Consider the following 21,205-nt stretch of genomic DNA (forward strand, 5'->3'; position numbering starts at 1 on the left):
CTGACGCCACGGCACTCTAGCCCGGGCAACAGAGCGAGACTCTGTCTTCAAAAAAAAAAAAAGGTTCTTATAAAATATGAAAGATTAATGCCTTTAAAATGAAAAAATATTTAAGATTCTAACTATAAAGTAAGCTGTATGTATAAAATAGTACATTTCATTTTTCACTATTTGGGCTTTTAGACTTACGATTTTTTTCTAAATATTTCAGTGAATCTATAAATACTGTAAATTTTTTTCCTACACAAGAAATGAGGATTACATACAGATATTTCTGTGTACTAGTTAATAACACGGTTTTGGGATCAGAGATCTAGGTTTGAGTCTCAGCTCTGCCACCTACATCTATTAGATGTAGAACCTTGGCCAAGTCCCTGAATCTCTCTAACCCTCAGTTTCCTCTCCTACAAGTTGGGGGAGGATTCTGATGAGGTTTTAATGAGTTAAGAATAAGCATAATGCCTGGCATTTGATAAGTGCACAGTTTAAGTGACAGTTGTTAATACCATTATGAATCTAAAAAGTACATGGTCCTTGTGGGGTCATTCGGTCACCGTATGTGACATTGACACTAACCCGGATTTTCTTTTTTTATTTTATGTATATGGTTACCATGCCGGTATCTAGCAATCAAAGCATCCTATTTGGGTCATTTGAAGTCATTCTCAGCCTAAGTAAGAAGTCTGGAAGTAACATAATGGTGACCAGTAAGTATCCCCAAGCATTTAGGAGTTAGTAACCTTTTGGTAATGAAATTATGGAAAACTCAGTTTATAAACTGTCAGAAATATGTTCATGGCTGACCAAAGAGTGTCTTTCAACCAAGAAGCTGGGGGACTGCCACTGGGAAAGGGTAGAGAACAGGCTACTACTACCGTCTAAAGGAGCAGAGTGTATTAACCTGCTCAAAGAGAATGCTGGCTCTTAATTGGGATGAAATACAGAAAATGGAGAGTCAAAGGGTCAGGAGTGGGTAGCTGCTTTCAGAAAGGTCCAGAGAAGGTATGTCCTCGCTCAAGGACTTTACCTGCCCACAACCCAAAGCAGGTGTTTTCCTTTGAGGAGCTGGACACATCAGGCCATTGCAGCCTGATTCTATTTAACACGGTGCACGCAGCTCCTTCCCTTGCTTGCCAAGCAGCCTTCACATCTGGCTCACCCACAGGGAGAAGGCACACTGGCCAGAGACATGGTTTCGGGCCCCCCGACAGTTGTACTTTTCATGGGCAATTCACAAAATGGCAATATGCTTTATACATCCATTGCTTATGCAGAGCTGAGGACCAGACACTACAATGTGGTCAGTACACTAATGCAACCTCACCCACCGAGGCTTCTTGGCAGAGCCAGCTGGTCTTCCTCCCATTCTTATTGCCCCTCCCCCACCTAAACCTGAAACATTGAAAATACCTAGAAAGAAAATAAATATGAAATTTTATATTTAAGTCAAGAAGCTAATTTTCATTGTACAACATATATAAGAGCTCGAAACTTTGGCATTCCATAAATAGTTACTAAAATCAAATTAACTAAGAATTACCTAATGCGAGGATACACAGGCCAAGGATTGTATCTTTTCCAGACATTATTCCACTTAGAATTCGATAGAGGGTGTCAACATCATTTAACAAAACAGATGCAAATAGGGAATAGCACTCAGGTGTTTGAGGGATGCATCGGTTAAATAAGGGAAAAGATTTGCTAAAAATAAAAGACATGGAAAAAATGTTTACTTTATTATCTTAAAAAAAGATGCTTATTTAAAACTCTCAACAACTAAGAAAGCATAAGATCTGCAGAAATAAAAAGGGTTAACATCCTGTTTGCAAAGTACATCTTAGAAAGTCAGGGAGCTGTGCTCTGCTACCATGATTAGTCAATGCTCTGGGTGGGAAATTGATTATGGGGCCCACAGAGACCAAAAACCTAAACCTGGGAGTAACATTTTAAAAAATAAAAAATTGTATGTTTTAAGGTTTACAATGTGATGTTTTGATATACATATATTGTGAAACAATTACTATAGTCAAGCTAATTAACATATCCATCATTTCACAGTTACCATATTGTTATGGTGAGAACACTTAAGATCTATTCTCTCAGCAAATTGCAAATATATAATACTGTATTATCACCTATAGTCAGCATGCTATACATTACATGTCTAGAACTTATTCATCTGACATAACTGAAACTTGTACACTTTGACTAAAATCTCCTATTTCCCCCACCTCACCACTCCCCACCCCTCCCCCTGCCCCTGGTAACCACCATTCTGTTCTCTGTGTTCATGAATTTGACTTTTTTAGATTCTACACATAAGTGGGATCATGCAGTATTTGCCCATCTGTGCCTGGCTTATTTCACTTAACATAATGTCCTCTGGGTTCATCCATGTTGTGCAAATGGCAGGAACTTCTTTTTAAAGGCTAAATAATACTTCATTGTATGCATACATGTTCCACATTTTCTTTATGGGGAACGACATTTTTGACTCTCCTGTCTTGGCCCTTCCTAGACACAAACTACCAATTCTAACACAAAAATCCCATTTCTTTAAGGAACTGTTAGGGATATGGACTGGACCAATGTGTCAGTGACTCTACTGGCTTTATTCCATCCTCTTTAGGAAGGAGTATAAGGCTTTGCTATGAACAGAGTGAGTGCTTAATAAATGAGTAATAAATGTGTGATAGATGCTGCAGTTGATAAACACCTTGGGTTGATGAGAAAGTTGACCTTTTTGATCCCCTTCCTGAAATATAAAAATGCCCAGGAATATACATTCGCTATAGTTTGGATATCTGACCCCTTCTAATCTCATGTTGAAATCTGATCCCCAATGTTGGAGGTGGGCCCTAATGGTAGGTATTTGAGTCATGGGGGCAGATTCCTCATGAGTAGATTAATCTGCTCCCTAGGGAGGGGGTGACTGAGTTCTCCCTCTGTTAGGGTTGGTTGTTAAAAGAGCATCTGGTACCGCCCTTCCCTCTCTCTTGCTTTGTGCGCCATGTGAGCTCTGTGAATGCCATCTCCCTTTGCCTTCCACCATGAGTGGAAGCAGTCTGAATCCCTCACCAGCAGCAGACACTGCGCTATGCTTCTTGTATAGCCTGCAGAAACGTGAGCCAAATAAGCCTCTTTTCTTTATCAATGACCTGGCCTTAGGTGTTCCTTTATAGCAAGACAAACAGACTAAGACAACATTCCAATGCATCCTGACGAGGCCACCAATACCTTCACGGGGTCCTGCTCTTCCTTCTTTCCATGCGCCCCAAATAGTAGAAATAATTTCAACCCAAGAAGTGCTAAATTACTTAACAAATTGCTCAAAACCTCATCACCAATCTTCTGTGAAATGTATGAGGATGAAACAAGGAAGAATCCAAATGCAAACAATATCGCATTGCCATGAATTAAAAAATGACTTCCAAAACTTCCAATGAAGCACAATAGAGAACATGTGGAAGAATCTTTCTCAGGAAGTCACAGCACTACAGAAAGAATTCCTGAGTCACTGGATAGTGGTTCAACAGAAGAGTAACACAACAGAGCAGTTTTTGAAGGGGCAATACATTCACACAACTCAATTTCCAAAAGGTATAACAGGCTGAACCACAAGAAACTGCCTTTGTCCCCAGGCCACTGAAGTACCTTTCCTCACAGGGACCTGCCATTTTTGATTTCTTGCATATGATTCTAGAGACATTTTTTTAAACATGTAAATGTACTAGGAAGTTTAAATGGAAGTTTACAGCTGAGATCAAAGATGACAAAAATTATGCTCTAAAATGAGACACTAGACCTCACAATTTAGGGCTTGCCAAAAAAAAGGAAGTGTGAGAAAACTGTTTAGATCATTCTTCAACCTACACCCACACTGAGAACATAAAAGGGCTGGGAGTTGGTGAGAAGAGCATTTTAAAAAATAAACTTTTAAGTCTTGGAATAATTATGGGGTTACAGAAAGATGGCAAAGATGGTGAACAGAGCTCCTGTGTACCCCTCACTCACTGTCCTCTACCGTTAACGTCTTACGTAGCCACGCTACATTGTGAGAGCTAGGATTTAACACTGGTGCTATACCACTAACTAAACAACAGCCTTTACTTGGATTTCACCATTTTCCACTAAAGACCTTTTTCTGTTGCAGGATCCAACTCAGGACACCACATTGCATTTGGCTGTCATGTCTCCTCTTTGGTCTCTGAGGTTTTCATTTTCCCTTATATCTCATGACCTTGGTATTTCTGAAGATTCATGGTCAGGTAGTTTGTAAGATGCCCATCAATGTGTAGAATTTCCCGCATGTTTGTTCATGATTAGAGTGCAGTTACGGGTTTTGGAGAGCATTACTACAGGGGTGAAGTTCCCTTCTCAAAGAATCCTATCAGGGAGCATGGCAGCAGCGTGACATCGCAGGTGAAGTTAGCCTCGATCATGTGGTTAAGGTGGTACCTTCCAGGTTTCTCCACCGTGAGTTACTGCTGTTCTCTTTACACATTCTATTCTTTGGAAGTGAGTCACTCAGTCCAGCCCACTCTCAAGGGGAGGGAAATTAAGCTCCACTTCCTGGAGGGAGAAGTATCTACACGTATTATTTGGGATTCTTCTGTAACGAAGATCTATCCCTTCCCCCATTTATTTTATTCAATCATTCATATATATTAGCATGGACTCATAGATATTTATTCTATTCTTTGGGTTATAGTCTAACATGATCATTATATATTTTGTGGCCCACACTGTTCTGGCTTCGGCCACTAGGAGGTCTTTCAGGCTGGATGGACCGTGTGTCCTTTTGACATGCCCCATTCTATTTTTTTTCTTGAGTACTTCCTTACTTTCTGGCTTTACAAGATAATGCCAGGCTTGGCTGCTATTTTCCTTATCCAAACCCGAGCATCAGTCATTTCTCTAAGGAACCCTTGAGGAATGATAATTAGAAACCGAGATCCGGGCATTGGGTACGCTCACTGCTCCTGGGATATCACTGACCTGGGCCTTTTTATAATCAGCCCTAGTATGCAGTTTGGAATTGCTAACCAGTACCCCTGTGATGAACAAATTTTCTAACTGTAGCACAGTGCTGATGTACAGTTCTTTGTCTTTAGCTTACAGTATCCAATCACAAAGCTGTTTGCCAAAGTTACTTAGGTTAGCTCCTTTTCTCTCTACCTACTTCAGTGAAATTGTCGTACATTTGTAATTTCATTTGTTGTGGTCTACAGTCTATCTTATGAGCTCCCAACACCTTAAGTTTTAAATTTTAATTTGCATACAGTAAAGTTCACTCTATATAGGTGTTGACAAGTGCAGAGAGTCATTAGAAGAACAATTTTGAAGAGTTTTTTTAAAGAGAACTGTCCTGTGACTCCATCTCTGTCCCCAAGAGGAAAAGGGTGACAGGTGCTACTCCTGAGTCAGATGAGAAGGGTCCCATAGAAAACTCATAGAGCTTAGGGAATCCCATGGCCAAAGGTCTCAGCCGCCCTGAGAAATCTGGAGGGTGAGAGGCTTTGGCAGCAGAGTAGAAGGCTACAGTTAGAGAGCTGACAGCCTTCAGGGCATTTGTCAGGGCGAAGGGTGTGTGAGGGCTTCCTGAGGTCCAGATGTGGGCCATGTGTGCACGAGGCCCGGAGCGGGGTTGCCGTGGATCATGTCTAAGGCAGCCACATGGAAGGCTGTGGTGACCTTGGAATAAGGAACCTGCAGGTGGCTGCTCTATGCCTCAAGACTGAGGAAGCCCTTCCAAACGGCCAGCCAGAGCAGAGATGCATTAGACTATGTCCAGGGCACTGCAGCTGAAGAGCCCCAGAGAACCCAAAAGAGGCCCATGAGAGAAACAGTTGTCTGCGAAAGCTCCCAAGCCCAGAGAATGCTGGTGCTAGCACCAATCAAGTAAGGTCTTTAGCTTTTCTATATATTTGGAATTACCTTGTCAATTCCTAAAAAAAAAAAAAGAAAAATTACATTGGGGAGACTGTGTTACATCTATAGAACAATTTGGGAGAAGTGACATTCTAACAACATTAAAGCATCCAGTTCATGAATAAGGTGTATTTCTCCACTTATTCTGGTGTTCTTTAATTTGTCTCAGCAATGTCTTTAAGTTTTCAGTTGAGGTCTTACATGTCTTTTGTTAACTTTATTCCTAAGTAGTCTGTATTTTTTCAATTCTGCTGAAGATGGACTTAAAAATTATTTCCTAATTGTTCCCTACTAGTATAGAGAAATACAATTTGATTTCTATCTTGTACCGTTGCTCAATTTCTTAGCAGTTATTTTGTAGATTCCTTTGGACGTTTCTATGTAAACAATAAGGTCATCTGTAAATAAAGATGATTTTACTTTTTCCTTTCTTTATTGCAATTCCTAGGATTTCCACTACAAAGTTGAGTAGAAGTAATAAGAGCAGATATCCAGGGTCTTGTATCTAATCTTAGGTGGAAAGCATTCAATAGTTCATGATTAAGCATAATAATATTAACTGTAGATTTCTCAGAGATGCCCTTTATCAGACTGAGTTATCAGCTATTCCTAGATAACTAGCCCTTTTTTTTTTTTTTTTTTTTTTTTGAGACAGAGTCTCACTGTGTTGCCGGGCTAGGGTGCCGTGCCGTCATCCTAGCTCACAGCAACCTCAAACTCCTGGGCTCAAGCGATCCTCCTGCCTCAGCCTCCCGAGTAGCTGGGACTACAGGCACGTGCCACCATGCCCGGCTAATTTTTTCTATATATTTTTAGTTGTCCAATTAATTTCTTTCTAATTTTAGTAGAGACGGGGTCTCGCTCTTGCTCAGGCTGGTTTCGAACTCCTGAGCTCAAACAATCCGCCCGCCTCGGCCTCCCAGAGAGCTAGGATTACAGGCATGAGTCACCGCACCCGGCCTAGCCTCTTATTTTTTAAAAAAACTAAATAGCGTTACATTAAATGATATACGTAATTTAAGCAGCCTTCTACTGATAGCCATTTAGTTTATTCTCAATCTTTTGATATTATAAATGCTACCGTGAATAACCCTGTACAAATGCCATTTCACACTGGTACAAGTATACAGGTAAATGCTATGCCAGTATATTAAATTTCTAGAAGCAAAACTGCTTGATTAGAAGATATGTACATTCCTAACTGGATATTGATGAATTAAACTCCTAAGGACACTGCCTCAGCAATGTGAGAAAGCGCCTACTTCCCCACACCCTTGCCAATACAGAGCATCATCAAACCTTTACACGTTGCCAGTCTACTAGGTGAAAACATTAGAGAATTTCCCCTATCATAAGGGAGGCCTCTCCTACCATATTTAAGAAATGTGCTTTTTCTGTAAAGCATCTATTCACATTCTTATCCAATTTTCATATTGAGATTGTCTTCTACAAGTTGATTTATAAGACCTTTTATAGAGAAATTAATCTCTTTTCTTATACGAATTGCAACTTATTGGCCTATTAACTTTGCTTCTAGTGTTTTTTTGTTATGAAAAAATGTGTTTTTTATGTAGTCAAATTTATCCATTTTTTATTTTATGTCTTCTGGGTTTTAAGTCATAGTTAGAAGCCTACCCTACTCTTTGGTTATAAAAGAATTCTCCCTTGGCTTCTTCCAGTACTTCCTGGTTTCATTTTATACATTAAACTCTTTAATCCATTTGGAATTTATCCACATAAGGTACAGGGTATGGATCTAGCTTTTCCTCCAGGATGTCTACCTGGCTGTCCCAACATATTTGTCGAATAGTCCATCTTTTCATCACTTATTTGAGAAGCCAGTTTTATCATTTACTAAATTCCTATAAGTATTTGAGTCCAATCATGTTTTTATTGCAATCATGATAAATTTATGGATCAACTTATATAGGGAGAGATGACATCTTTATAATGTTGCATTGTATTATCAAGAACACAGTAGGACTTTCCATTTGTTCAAATTTTCTTTATACTCAAGAATATATTAAAGTTTTCCTCCTATTGTTCTTGTATATTTCTTGTTAAATTTATTTCTAGATACTTTTGTGTTTTTGTATGTGTTGTATGTGCTGTGGAAAAGGAATCTTTTTTTTTTTTTTTTTTTTGAGACGGAGTCTGTGTTGCCCAGGCTAGAGTGCAGTGGTGTCATAGCTCACAGCAACCTCAAACTCCTAGGCTCAAGCGATCCTCCTGCCTCAGCCTCCCGAGTAGCTGGGACTACAGGCATGCGCCACCATGCCCGGCTAATTTTTTCTATATATTTTTAGTTGTCCAATTAATTTCTTTGTATTTTTAGTAGAGATGGGGTCTCGCTCTTGCTCAGGCTGGTCTCGAACTCCTGAGCTCAAACAATCTGCCCGCCTCGGCCTCCCAGAGAGCTAGGATTACAGGCGTGAGCCACCGCGCCCGGCCAGGAATCTTTTTTAAATACATAAATGCTACAGATTTCAGTGTATTAATCTTGTTCCATGCCACCTAAATGAATTCTCTTATTGTCTGTAGGAGTTTTTCAGTTAATCTTCTTAGGTTTCCAGGTCTATAATCATACCATCTTCAGAGTAGTAATTTTACCTCCTGCTTTCCAATTTTTCAACCTCTAATTTTTTTCTTTTCTATTACTAAACAGATTTTTAATACTCAATAAATCTAAATTGTTTTAAAAGCAAACGTTTTCTGAACTTTCATTTAATGTCTCTGAAAAATAAGATCAGATATAGATTAAATGCCATTTTATTTGTTTTTCCCCAAACACGATTCTCCATAAGACCTTAATTTTGTTAACATGGTTTTGTTAACTGTGGTGTTTTTTAGGCATTTAACAACCTTATGCTGGTAAAGAATGACCCATCTCAGCCCTGAGGGTGACACAGAGAGGCATGTAAAGTGTGAGTCCCCCATGATGCGTGGCTGACCAGCTGCCTACTATTTCGTTAGCTGGGGCGAGAACGCACTTTTAGGCCATGGCCTGAGGTTTCTTCACCACTTCTGCTTTTACTCTTCCCACTAGCAAAGCCACTAAGGTTTGCAGGAAGTAATCTGGAGAGCTGCCTGTGTATTTAAAGGACCCTGTATATGGAATTCCTCCGAGCAAACCATGCAGTGACATGCACGGGCACCTACGTGGGAGGCTAAAATTCAAATTTACTGGGGGAAAACCCAAGCCTGTTCGATTTTAAATATACGAGGGACTCAAAATACAGTATTATGTTGAACACCAAAGGGAAAAAGATATGCTTGTTATCTTCTGCGGTACTTTTTCACTATTCTTAAAAGCTCATACCTAGGTACACAAACCTTCTTGATATTCAGCCATTGCTCTAGAAGGGTATGTTATACCTCACGTGGTCGACAGAGGAGGAAGAAACAATCAGTTCAGTCAAAAAGAGGTATTTAGAAAATGTTCTTTGGCCCTATAGCCACACTTCTCGTGTTTTCCAGCTTTTCAATCTTGGCACTGCTCTTCCATGATAAACAGGATAATTTCCACCTTAAACAAACACTTGCTTGTGCAGGTAAAGGAAACGGAGCCCTCATGGCTATCTCTACCGCTCTCACTCCCTCTAAGAAAGGCCAACCAAGTTTTGTCTTACTTGAAAAGTTAATATTGGAAATGTCTGTGTTTAAGGGTGAAAAGGACTAGGACCAGCCTGAGAGGTAGAAAAAATGGTGACCTTAGGACACACAGATTAGGACTCTTCCCCCAGCTTGGTGTGAGCCTAAGGAGGCCACTCGCCCGGCAAAATAAAACCAACCAAGCCTTGACTGTGTGTTTTGGGTTACTGCAGCCGATGTGGACCCTGCTTGAGTCTGAATGCCAGCTTCTCTGCTTGCTGCTCGTACTGCCTTAGCCCTCTCCGCATCAGCTTCCTCAGTTGTAAAGTAGGGATGAAAAGAATATCTATAACGCGGAGGTTTTGTGAGGCTTAAATAAGTTAACACATAACAAGAGCTTACATACTTGCAAAGGAACTGGCAAGTATCAAAAGTTCAATATATTATCACCATTATCATCATCAGTATCAAGATATAAGCTTCCTACAGAATTATAGCTGCCATTCCATTTGTAGGAAGAGGAGAGTTTATCCAACTCTGGTTAAATTACAAACTTAAAAATTCCACTCTCTTTCAACTCCATCTGCAGTATAGTTACAAATAGCATTATAGGATACAAATTGTATATAGAAAAAATCTTTTTTTCCAAGTGTTAATTTTCCTTCAGCCTATTAAAACATTCTTGTTTTTGTCCCATAGGTTCAATTACGTTTCACTGAAGCATGTTTATGAGATTTGACAATAATCTGAATTTTGAAAATAAGATATTAGAGAAAAATGGAATGGATACTCTCCTCTACAAATAATTCTTTCCTCCTTCAATTACGTATAACATGAAGTATTTATTTTAAAAAAAGAATGTCAAAAGGATGGCTGGCTATTTTCTGCCTCCTATGCAGTTAAAACCTTCTCAAGTCTTTTTTGTGTGTGCACTGCTAGATCAGCATTTTTTGAGCTGCATTTGCAATCAATTAGAAGACTATGAAATAAATTATTTTTAAAACATGAAATAGAATAGGAACTATTTGTGTGGATCATATATATAAGGGCAAATCTTCTTTTGTAAGATTTCTATTTCTGTTTTATACACATAAACATGTATGAAGGTATGCTGTATATTGGGGCATATTATTGGGCTAGGACATAATAAATTTCTTACTGTGGGTCCCAAACAAGAGTTTGATAAACACTGTACTAGATGGTTGGCATAGTGCCTTGCTTGACTTAAATTATCATTATTTATCAGGGATTTTGCACATAAGTCTCATACATTGTAAACATACTTACACCTTTCAAAAGAATGGCAATGCCAAACAAATCCAAGTCCTCCCTCAGTACATCTTGGCATCCTGATCGTGGCAATAAATATTCACTGTATTGTACCCCTTAGCTGTCTGCCATGACATTGCAATCACTACTGCATCATTACAACTTTATTCTACAAATATTTGTAGGGTGCCTACCATGTGCCAGGCACTACACTAATAAGACCCTGCAAGGAGTTCACCAAGTATAATCTTGATAAGGACCTGTGGTTTCTGTTTTCATTGAGAAGAAAGGTGCAGGGCCTACTTGGCCTTGTCCACCTGGCCTGTTTCTTATGAAGAAATCTAGGGCCATAAAAACTAACAATATCTGGTTGCAATAAAAAGGCAAAAGTAAATGATTTCTACTTTGTGATTTAAAAAAAATTTTTTTGTTTTTGTTTTAGTTTTTTTTTTTTTTAGAGACAGAGTCTCACTCTGTTGCCTAGGCTGGAGTGCAGTAGCGTGATCATAGCCCACCACAGCCTCCTGAGCTCAAGCGATCCTCCCACCCCCGCCTTTGAGAAGCTGGAATTACAGGCATGAGCCACCAGGTCTGGCTGCTTTATACTTTATAATAAACAGTTGGCATAGAAAAAAAATACACATCAATTACTTTATAAAATCATCCCTTTGGTAATAATTCATATAATACATTTTGCTAGCTCTAGTGTTGTTATTTGAAGACTAGGTATATGTGGATTGTTTGCTGAGTTTTCACCTCATTTAGCCTGCTTTCTAATCTATTGTTAATACGCATATTGCAAATAGTCCCTGCTTGTTTACCAACACCCCCCCACTCCTGTAGATTGTAAGCTCTCTGCAGGCAGGGGCTCTCTCAGATATCTCCTTTGTGCTTCCTACAAAGCCTAGAAGAGTAACAGGAACACATCAAGCACCCAGTAACTTTTGTTGATGGTTAAGGGAAAAGTGAGGAAGCTTTTACCTTGGTGGAACTGGTAGCCTGGGGCACAACAAGTCTGCTTTTGGCCTCTGGGTGTAGTTGAAGGAATTCAAACTATAAACACACAGAAAGGACCCTGGAAGCAGAAGACACACACAGTGTAGCATCTTCCCAGGTGAGTCAGTAAGGAAACCAGAGTCATTTTACCGAACCAGAAAGGAGATAGAATAAATTACCCGGATTTACAAAACAGATCCGTGGGTGACAGAAACTCAAAAAGAAGAGGCATACAATCTGAGGCCAAATGAGGGCCTCTCTTTCTTACCCTCTCTTCAAACCTCAGATTCAAAACTAAAAGTTATATGATTGGTCCCGAAGTGATTTGAAGGTTATTCGAAGATGATTGATTGTAGAAGCTTGATATTTTTAACCTGGCTTTGCAAATAATTTTTTAAAATCTGACGGATAAAACTTGCAGTGGGTTGCCTCAAATTTCTTTTTGCTTTCCTTTGTTTCAATCCTTACAACATAAATCTGAACAGCAGGCCCAGAGCAAGGTACTTCAGTTACACAAATGCTTTCAGAACAACTTATGATATCCCCCTGGTCAGTGAAAGTATCCACTAGCTCCAACAATGTCATCGAAGGACACTCACAGGCAATTCAACCCAAAGCCTGCTACCTCTCTAGGACTGGATGTGCTCATGTGCAGAGAGCTCTCTGACCTCTGTCTGACCTTGCCTTTAGGCCAGAATTGTGGGCTGTCTGCTCTCTGCTCTCTTTGGAAGGCCATTCTCCTGCATTGGTGGGAGCACACACAGAGCAGCTAGGGTTTCAGATAAATCTAGACAGATCTGAATGAAATTGCACAAGCTCAAGAGAAAATGCGTATGGCCTTTTCTTCACAAGAAGAGGCACCCACAAGGAAGTACACTTTCCAACTTTCCAGAGAAAGCAGGGTCAGGATAAGTTATCTCATCTAGGTCCCCACAGGTCACCCCCCACCAAGGGGAAAGAAGGAATGGGTCCCTCCGTGCCTACCACTGGTGTGTGCAAAGCGCTGGACCTCTTCCAGGGTGTCGAGCTGCTCTTCAGGACAGCTGGACACGCAGAGGGCTGTGGGGCCAAGCCTCACATCTTTGGCTTCCAGGTTGCAGGAATTCATAAAGAACACGTGTCTAGGGAGATAGATGAAACAGAAGAATGTCTTAGAGCAGCGGTCCCCAACATTTTTTGCACCAGGGACCGATTTCATGGAAGACAAATTTTCCATGGACTGGGGTGGGGGTGGGGTACCAGGGGAGCTCTGTGGCCCAGTCTCTAACAGGCTGTGGCCTGGCACTGGTCTGGGGGTTGGAGATCACAGTCTGAGAGCATTGTCTCTCATAGGGCATAATTGTAGGCCTTGAAAAAAACCCACATGCTATCAAAGTCAGGAATTACTAAGGCAAACTATTATAATCAAATGCTGCAGCATAATTGAGCATTTACTATGCCCACAGAGAGGTCATCTGTGCAGTTGTGCAGCTTGGGAACCATTTGCAAATGTTAACAGAACTCTATCTCCAGATTCGGCGTTTTCTGGGGATAACACTAGGGACTTACCTGAGGAAGTCACTGAGGAAGAGGATGGATTAAACTGCCCGCGGATTGCTAGATCAGGCCAATGCACACACTACTCAACACATCCACAGAAGGCATATTTGTACCCAATAGTGTTCAAATATACTTCAGAGAATAACTGAACACAGGGAAGAGGGAACTGGGAAGTGGAAAAGACGGGGCCAAGGCTGAGAATTAAAGGCTTGCCCTCCCCAGTCATCCCAGCTTGAGAGCCAGGACAGGCAGGAGACGCTCCCCGTAGTGACTCGGCTGCTGGCCAGGTGGGCACCAAAACCAAACTGGTGCTGCCATCAACAGGTCACGTGCTGGTGGTGGCAGCTCCTGGCCCCTGGCCCCACACTTATCCAGGCTCCTGAGATCACAGGAATGTCTGAGAAAGACCCTGGAGGCTGCCCTCTGTGGGGAGGACCTTGAGAAAGGGTCCCCAAAGCTTCTTTCCCTTCCAGCTGCGGATGGGAGACAGGGAGGGGGCGCAATAGGAGATGGGGGAAGAGATTTCTTGGGTGTGTGATAAACATTTTGTTTTTAAAAATGTTTAAAAATTATGTTAAAATATACATAAGATTTGCCATCTGAATCATTTTCAGCATACAACTGAGTGGCATTAAGTACATTCACACTGCTGTGCTGTCGCCACCACCGTTCATCCACAGAACGCTTGTCACCGTCCAAAACTGAAACTCTGTACCCATTAAACAGTAACTCCACACTTCCCCTACACCGTTTTACTTTTTGTTTCTATGAGTTTGACTACCTTACGTATCCCATATAAGTGGGATTACATAATGTTAGTCTTTTTGCGACTGGTTTATTTCATTTGGCATAGCTTCTTAAGGTTTATCCGTGTTGTAGTGTGTGCCAATTTCCTTCCTTTTTAAGGTTGAATAATACTCCATTGCATGTATGTACCACATTTTGTTTGATACTCATCCACTGAGGGACCCCTGGGTTGCTTCTACCTTTTGGCTACTGAGAATTATAGAATATACTTTTGACTTCAAAGAGGGATGACTGTTTCTTAGCATTACGTCACGAATACAACGTGAAATGGGAGCGCAGGTCTTCTTTGTAAGTGGCTCCCATGGGTGTAGGAGGAAATGCCCCCAAATAGTCCATGCCCAGAAACGGCAAAGCCTCCCGCAGGAGCAACACTCAGAAGGATAACAGGCCTGGTCTGAGATTTGTATTTGGTCACTCCAAACTTCCTCTCAGGATCTAGTTAGACTCTTAGGGTGTCTCTGCTAGGGGCTGTTTGATCATCAAGCCTCAAATATTCTTGCAAGGTAGTCTCCATCATAGAAAATTCTAGCCAGGGACTTCTCTCCCCTCCAGGGGACTCTCATCTCTTCTCTCCCCTTTCTGTTTCCATGTTGGAGGTGGTGGGGGAGAGACTGCAGCACCATGGTGCCATGGCTGAGCCTGCAGGCTGGGAAGGGGGCAGGATATGGGGCCCCAGCATTCTGAGTTGGGATTCAGGTATGTGACACAGAAATAACGCTGCGAATGATGTAGGGTTCAAACATACACTGGTAGCATGATTCTGATAGATTATGGATAATAATGGTAACAATTAACATTTATTACATCTCACCTCACGCAGTGTCTCAGTGGATCCTTAAAACGACCTTGTGAGGTAGGTACAATACCAGTTTAAAAAGACGAAAACTGGGCTCCGGGAGATTAAGTACTCTGCCCAAGATCACACAGCCGAAAAGTTGCAGAGGCTGAATTTGAACTTAGGACTGAGGATGGTAAAATCTGTACTCTTACTACCACACACAGCGCCTCCCTTTTTACCAGATAGAGTTTTGAATGGGAAAACTCTAAATGACCAGTTTATGCGAAATACAGCCTCTCTATTTTGGGGAATTACTTACTTACTTTTTCAGGGTCATGTCCTGCCCTCAAAGAGGGGCCCCTTCCACTGGGGAGTTCTTCTTGCCACACACGTTGCCAAAGCTGTCATAGCCGAAGAGGAGTCTTTCCGCGGCTCCAGCCACCACGGAGTAGCCCATGATGAACACCTAGCAAAACCCAGAGGGCACGTGAGAGCCTGGCCGAAGGGCTGAAAACACAGTCCCCCCATACGCCCAAAGATGCTAATAAAAATGGAACCAGGTCAAACATGACTCTCTCTAGTACCACAGCACTTCTCTCCTTCAGCAACAAAGTCAGCAGCTCGAATCTAGGACCCTGCTCTTCTAACACTGGTTTTGACAGGTTAGGTAGGGAAAGAATTCTAATCCACTGGAGCACACTCCACTCCATTTTCTTACCTTTTTCTGCTTCTTACCCTTTTAAAAGTCTGTCAGTCTGTCATTTTTTTCTTTTTAGTCTAACTTCAGTTAAACAACTCGATTTTTCTCCTCTTGGGGTTGGTTCTTGCTTTATCTAAGTGCATCAGAGCTATGTTAATATTTTCACTGAGTATTTTTCCTTCTTTTTTTTTTTGTCTTACTTTTAGGGTACTCTGTAGAGGCAACACAGCTGATATGTACCAAAATAGTGTTCACAAGTCTGGAAATAGTGTTTTGGAATAACTGCTTAAAATACACAAAGTAAAGAATCTCAGGAATTCTGTTGGACAGAACATCTTGCAATCTATCATCATTTTTATACAATCTCATAGTGAATATGGAATATTCGAAATTTCAGTTCAAACAAATATTCCATTAATATGCATTAACAGGCCTTCTACCAAGATTTAATATGTATCTTCCCATAACACAAACTAGTGTTATAAGTTTCCTGATACTGTATACATAAAATCTTATTTACTATGTTGTATTGACATGCTCATTCCAGGAGAGAAGATACAGTAAGCCATTCAATAACATAGTGTTGATACCATGTGTTCCAAAGGTACATTGTCTCAAAGTCAAATATATTTCAGATATTCTGCATTCATTACTAATTTAGAAATAATAAACATTCTTTAAGTGCCCAGTGTGTGCCAGAGACTCTGTTACCGGGGGACACACAGATGAACAAAACCTAGTCCCTGCCCTCAAGGAACTCAGCCTAGAAGACAAGCAGGACTTACGGGCTGCAGACTTCATGGGGAGGGAGGCTCCCTGTCCCTCCCTGCTACCCAAGCTCCTCCTTGTCTATCTGTTCAGATTCTAGAATGAATGGGTCACCTTTGCTAACAGACAGGGTCACTCACCCTTTACTTAAAGGCTGTGGATGTAGGTGTGACTGTGTGTGCCCACGTGGCTGGCATGGCAAGCTGACCCAGCCTTGACATGCTCATCTTCTGTCCTTCCAGGTTGGAGTGTAGTAAGGTCCTGATTGGACTCAGGGGGAGGAATGGGGTCATGTACTTCTGCCCAGCTCACCAGTGATCTAATAATGAAGTTATAGGTTCATTTACCATCTTCTTTATGTGCTATCTCCCTTGGAAAGCTTGTGGGGAAGAACGGAAAGTTTTTGGGGGAGAGTAGGGTGGGATTTGGGTATTCCTGAGTCCCTGCCAATAAAACCACTACTTAAATCATCTTCATTCTAATTTCAAACACGCAATTGCAATCCCATATGAGAGGTGATACAGGAAGTGTGTATACTGGTCTGGTGGGGCCACCAAGGAGGTCACTGTCAACCGTGCCTGGGGAGATCAGGGAAATGGAGTCTTGAAAGTTGAATAGGAAAAAGCAAGGTAGGAGCGGGTACTAGAGAGGTATGTAGAGGTAAAGATGGGCCAGACTTTGAGAGTTTCTGTTCTATGTGTTTTATGCAAATATAAACACAGGCTGGCGCTCTTTCTATTTGTAAGAGACCATGTCTGCTCATAACTCTGGCCCCTTTCCCCAAGCGCCTCCTCTGTCCAGCCCTAACTCAGGGCAGCACCATCAATAATAATCCTGTCCAGCATATCACCGGTCAGGAGATCTGTCACAAGAGCCAGAAGTAGAACAGCAGAGGCAGAAAACACACTCCTTGCTATGGTTTAAGTGTCTGGGACTAAAGAATGTTGCAGAAGATACTAAAAGCCGGTCAGCTAAGAAAGGACTCTCATTAAAATGGAATGCAGTAAAGAGAACTGGGGCATGTTGAAACCTTAAGATTTATTTTGCAATTGAAAATGTGATTTTAAAGCAGTTTCCAGCTTTGTGCTGCCTGTCAGCTGGTTCATAATTTTTCAGGCTATGACAGGCCATCTAAAAATCCCTCCCAGACAGCGGTAGGGCTGAGAGTTCAGCAGTGATGTACTAGGTTTGAACCGTGGAGGTGCTAGGAAAGATCATTAAATCACATTAACAGCCTGAGGTCAAAGCTGCCAGGCACACGGCAGGACAGCTGCATTTATACAACAGCAGACGCAGAGAAAAACACTAACCATCTGTGGAGAAGCTAAGCAGAAGGCATTGCAGGTGCACTGTCTCACTACCTAGAGGAGAGTTCCAAGGGCCAAAAGATACAAAAAAATTTGCCTTTCAGGCCCAACCTGTAACCACATCTGTCTATGTGAAACCAGTAAGTAAAGTCAACAAGTGAACAAATGCCTTTCTTACTTGGAAAGAGAAACAAACATGATATTTTAGGGTCTATTCAAATTGAATTCTTTTCAACAAAGGTAGTTATTATCAAGCTTTATAAGTTAATCATTTACCATGCGGCAAATAGCATGCCTCAACCCGGCATGGATTTCATGAACATGGCCTTTGAAAAAGTTGGGTGAGGCTTTTGGTGTTGTTATCTACAACTCTAAAATAAGTACATAAGCATCAACATTCAGCATTCAAGAGACTCTCCCAGTACTAAAATGGCATAGCCTGATGAAGTTTACCAGCAATCACAAATACCTGGCAACTAGAGTGGGAAAAATCATTACTTATCTAACTAAAAGCTTTTAATAGCAAGGGCCCGTTTACCTATTAGCTGCTAAACACAATATACCCTGTGTGTGCGTTTAATGTTTAGCTAAAGGAAAAGCAGTTTATTTCTAGGCTTATTCTGGCTTCTCCTTCAATAAAGGAGAGCAGCAAAAACTTGAGGAACGTTAGGTTTAGGGGTGTGGCAGACAGTCAAACTGCTTAGTAAACTTGGGTAAGAGGAGACACACTGAGGCTCTAAAGGAGGATCCCACTGCAAACTGTAATTGCCATTTCCTAATGGAGTCACCCATCAGAACGTGGCCTGCAGCAAGAAGGCAGCCTCTGCAGCAAGTCTAGGAGGTTAGGAGACGCCTGACAAGAACTCTCCCGAGGACTAAACTGAAGTTTATTCTGGGCAAATGACAGAAGTCTCGCATTGCAGCGCTAACTTTAAGCTGTTTACATTTGGGGCACAGTTATTTCCGGACACACCACACACACTCTGGCCTCTTCCTGGCCAAGCACTCGCACTTACCAAACCAGTCCAAAAGAGAAAGAACAGGAATAACCATGCCGTATCTGTGCATTTCCTATAAATCTGGGGTCGCCACTCTCTTTGCCTGGGGGTTCTCTCTGCAGAAACCTTCCGGAAAAAGGGAGAGTCGAGAAAAAGAAGACAGCCAGGTGGACTGTTCAATGTACCCAGTCCCACCCATCTCCTTTTTTTTTTTTTTTTTTTAACGTGGCCACCTGCAGCTCTTTCACCCAGCCTTGGAAACACCTGCTCTGTGCGAGCGGGTGTGAAGTCCCTGGCCTCCAAGTCTTTACCTGGAGGCGCACCTGAAGGCTGCCCCAAATTCGTTTCCCGCGGCCAGTGGTCTTCCTTGCCCCCGCCCCAGTACCTGAGCAGGGTCCAGGGTTCTCCCCGCCAGGTGTCCCCAGGGTCCGGTGGTGCCGGGGCGGGGGCTGGATCCCCTTGGGCGGGGAGGCGGAAGCGTCCCGGCGGGGCAGGTGAGTGCAGGAGGGGCCTGGCACTTCCGCGGCGCTCATCCCCCGAGGGCCGAGGCTGCGGGCACTTACCAGGCAGTTGGCGCCCAGGCAGTGCATGGTGCGCGCGGCGGCTGGGTCCGGGGACTGGGAGAGCAGCGCCCGCGGCGGGCGAGCCGGCGGCGGCCGAGGAGGGGCGGGCGCAGCGCCGCCCCGTGGCCTCCTCCGCGCGGTTCCCTGCGGCCGCGCGCCCTGCCGCCCCCTGGGTCCGCCTTCGGCCGCGCTGGGTTTCGGCCCAGCTCATCCTGCGGTCGGCGGTGGTCCTGCCGGAGTCCTGCCGGGTTCGGAGGAAGAGGCCCGCGCGGCGGCTCCGGGGATGTGCGTTTCGCCGACCGACGCGCGCAGGCCCCGGGGCACAGCCGGCCCCGCCACGACCCGGGCGTGTGCTCGCTGGGGGCTAATTAGGTGGTCTGCGGCTGCCGCGACGGCAGGAAGTGGAAAGTCTCGGCAAATCCTTCCTGAGGGCTGAGGAACCGGGTAGTGGTGTGTTATAACGTAGCCAACAGGTAGGTAGCATTTACGGTGTGCCCATTCTGTTTTGACAGCTTTACAAGCATTCTTAAATAATCCCCAAGGCAGAAGCTATTGTTACCCCTGATCAACAGAGGAGGGAAACTGCGGCACAGGACAGAGGCGATGCAACTTGCTGGAGGGGACACGGCTAGTGAGCTGTAGAGGCAGGAGTTGAACCCGGACAGATGCTCTCAAGGTGGCTTCTCTGCAAACACTTCAGTGTCTCCCATTCAGCTTCGGTTTCTATCAAAATGGGGCCCGAGTAGTTTATTCTGGAGAACCACGGATTCCAGGAACTAAAACACAAACAGCCAGGAGCGGTGGCTTAGACCTGTAATCCCAGCGATTGGGGAGGCTAACCTGGGCAACATAGTGAGAACCCCGTCTCTACCAAAATTAAAAACAAAAGCTGGGCCTGGTGCGCCTGTAGTCCCACCTACTCGGGAGGCTGAGGCAGAAGGATCAGGAGCATCACTTGAGCCCAGGAATTCCAGGCTGCAGTGAGCTATGATGATGCCACTGTACTCCAGCCTGAGCTACAGAGCAAGACCGTGTCTCTTTAAACAAAAAAAGAAAGAAAGAAAGAAAGCAACTCTGGGGAGCCTGAAGACTGCCTTAATCTGTGAGTGTGTAGGAAGCAGGTGGGATGAAAGAATTTTAAACTCTGCTCTTACTTCTCTCCCATCTTGCCTTGGGACAATCATTGCCTGACTTCACAGTTGAAATGGTAGCAACCACTGAAGCTTCTGATGGAGGCACCAGTATAAAACGTACTGTTGGGGTGAGGAATGAATAAAAACTTCAGACCGACCTTCCCTCCTCTACCCCCTCTTCCCAATTCACGCCTCTACCCTTTCCCTCCACACCCTTGGTGCTGCTAGGGTATGGCTTCCTTTCTGTGCTGCTTCTCCCTAAGGGTAGAAACCTGACTGGAGGAATGATCTGGTAACATGTCAGAAAATGACGGTGATAGTGTGGTTCTCTGAGCCAGAGACATCCTTCTGGGCTCATCACCACCCTCGCATCCAAACTCCCTGGCCTTCCTGGATACACGTTTATCAGAGTAGCTCAAGGGGAACATGGATTCACGGGAAAAATACCTAGACATGTGAGCACTACAACTACTGTAAAAAGACCACAGTAGGATAATATATGCCATCTGAAACTGAATTAGTAGAGCAGGTGGACCAAGATTTTTAAATAAGCATGATAAATATATTTAAGGAGATGAGGTTTGATATTAGTAGTATGAATTAGGAAAAAGTATGAAACTAAAACAGAGATTAGGCATGAAAAATATAATTAGAATGAATATTGATGTTATTTATTACAATAATGTGGTATAAATAGTAGATTAGATGCAGCTGAAGATGAAGTAGAGCTTGGAAGAGCAGTTTCAGCAACTCTTCAAAGGCATTGGGGAAAGTTTAAAAAAATAAGTTAGCTTATTTGTAAATTTTCTAATACCAAGGATAAAA

The 21,205-nt window shown here is 42.8% G+C and overlaps 1 protein-coding gene across 1 annotated transcript in view; it reads right to left on the reverse strand.

Annotated features, from left to right (window-relative positions):
- SLC44A3 (solute carrier family 44, member 3) overlaps positions 1-19,301 on the reverse strand; it is a 77,052-nt gene extending 57,751 nt beyond the window's left edge. The window contains 6 exon segments of the mRNA XM_012661109.1: positions 1,541-1,701; positions 11,773-11,866; positions 12,772-12,908; positions 15,235-15,377; positions 18,703-18,810; positions 19,248-19,301. Of these exon segments, the coding sequence (XP_012516563.1) occupies positions 1,541-1,701; positions 11,773-11,866; positions 12,772-12,908; positions 15,235-15,377; positions 18,703-18,810; positions 19,248-19,274 (670 nt within the window). The 5' untranslated portion in view covers positions 19,275-19,301.
- Between the last annotated feature and the right edge of the window lie 1,904 nt (positions 19,302-21,205).

This window comes from Propithecus coquereli, unplaced genomic scaffold, assembly GCF_000956105.1.
Source record: "Propithecus coquereli isolate 6110/MARCELLA unplaced genomic scaffold, Pcoq_1.0 Scaffold7, whole genome shotgun sequence".
In the NCBI taxonomy this organism is placed as follows: domain Eukaryota; kingdom Metazoa; phylum Chordata; class Mammalia; order Primates; family Indriidae; genus Propithecus; species Propithecus coquereli.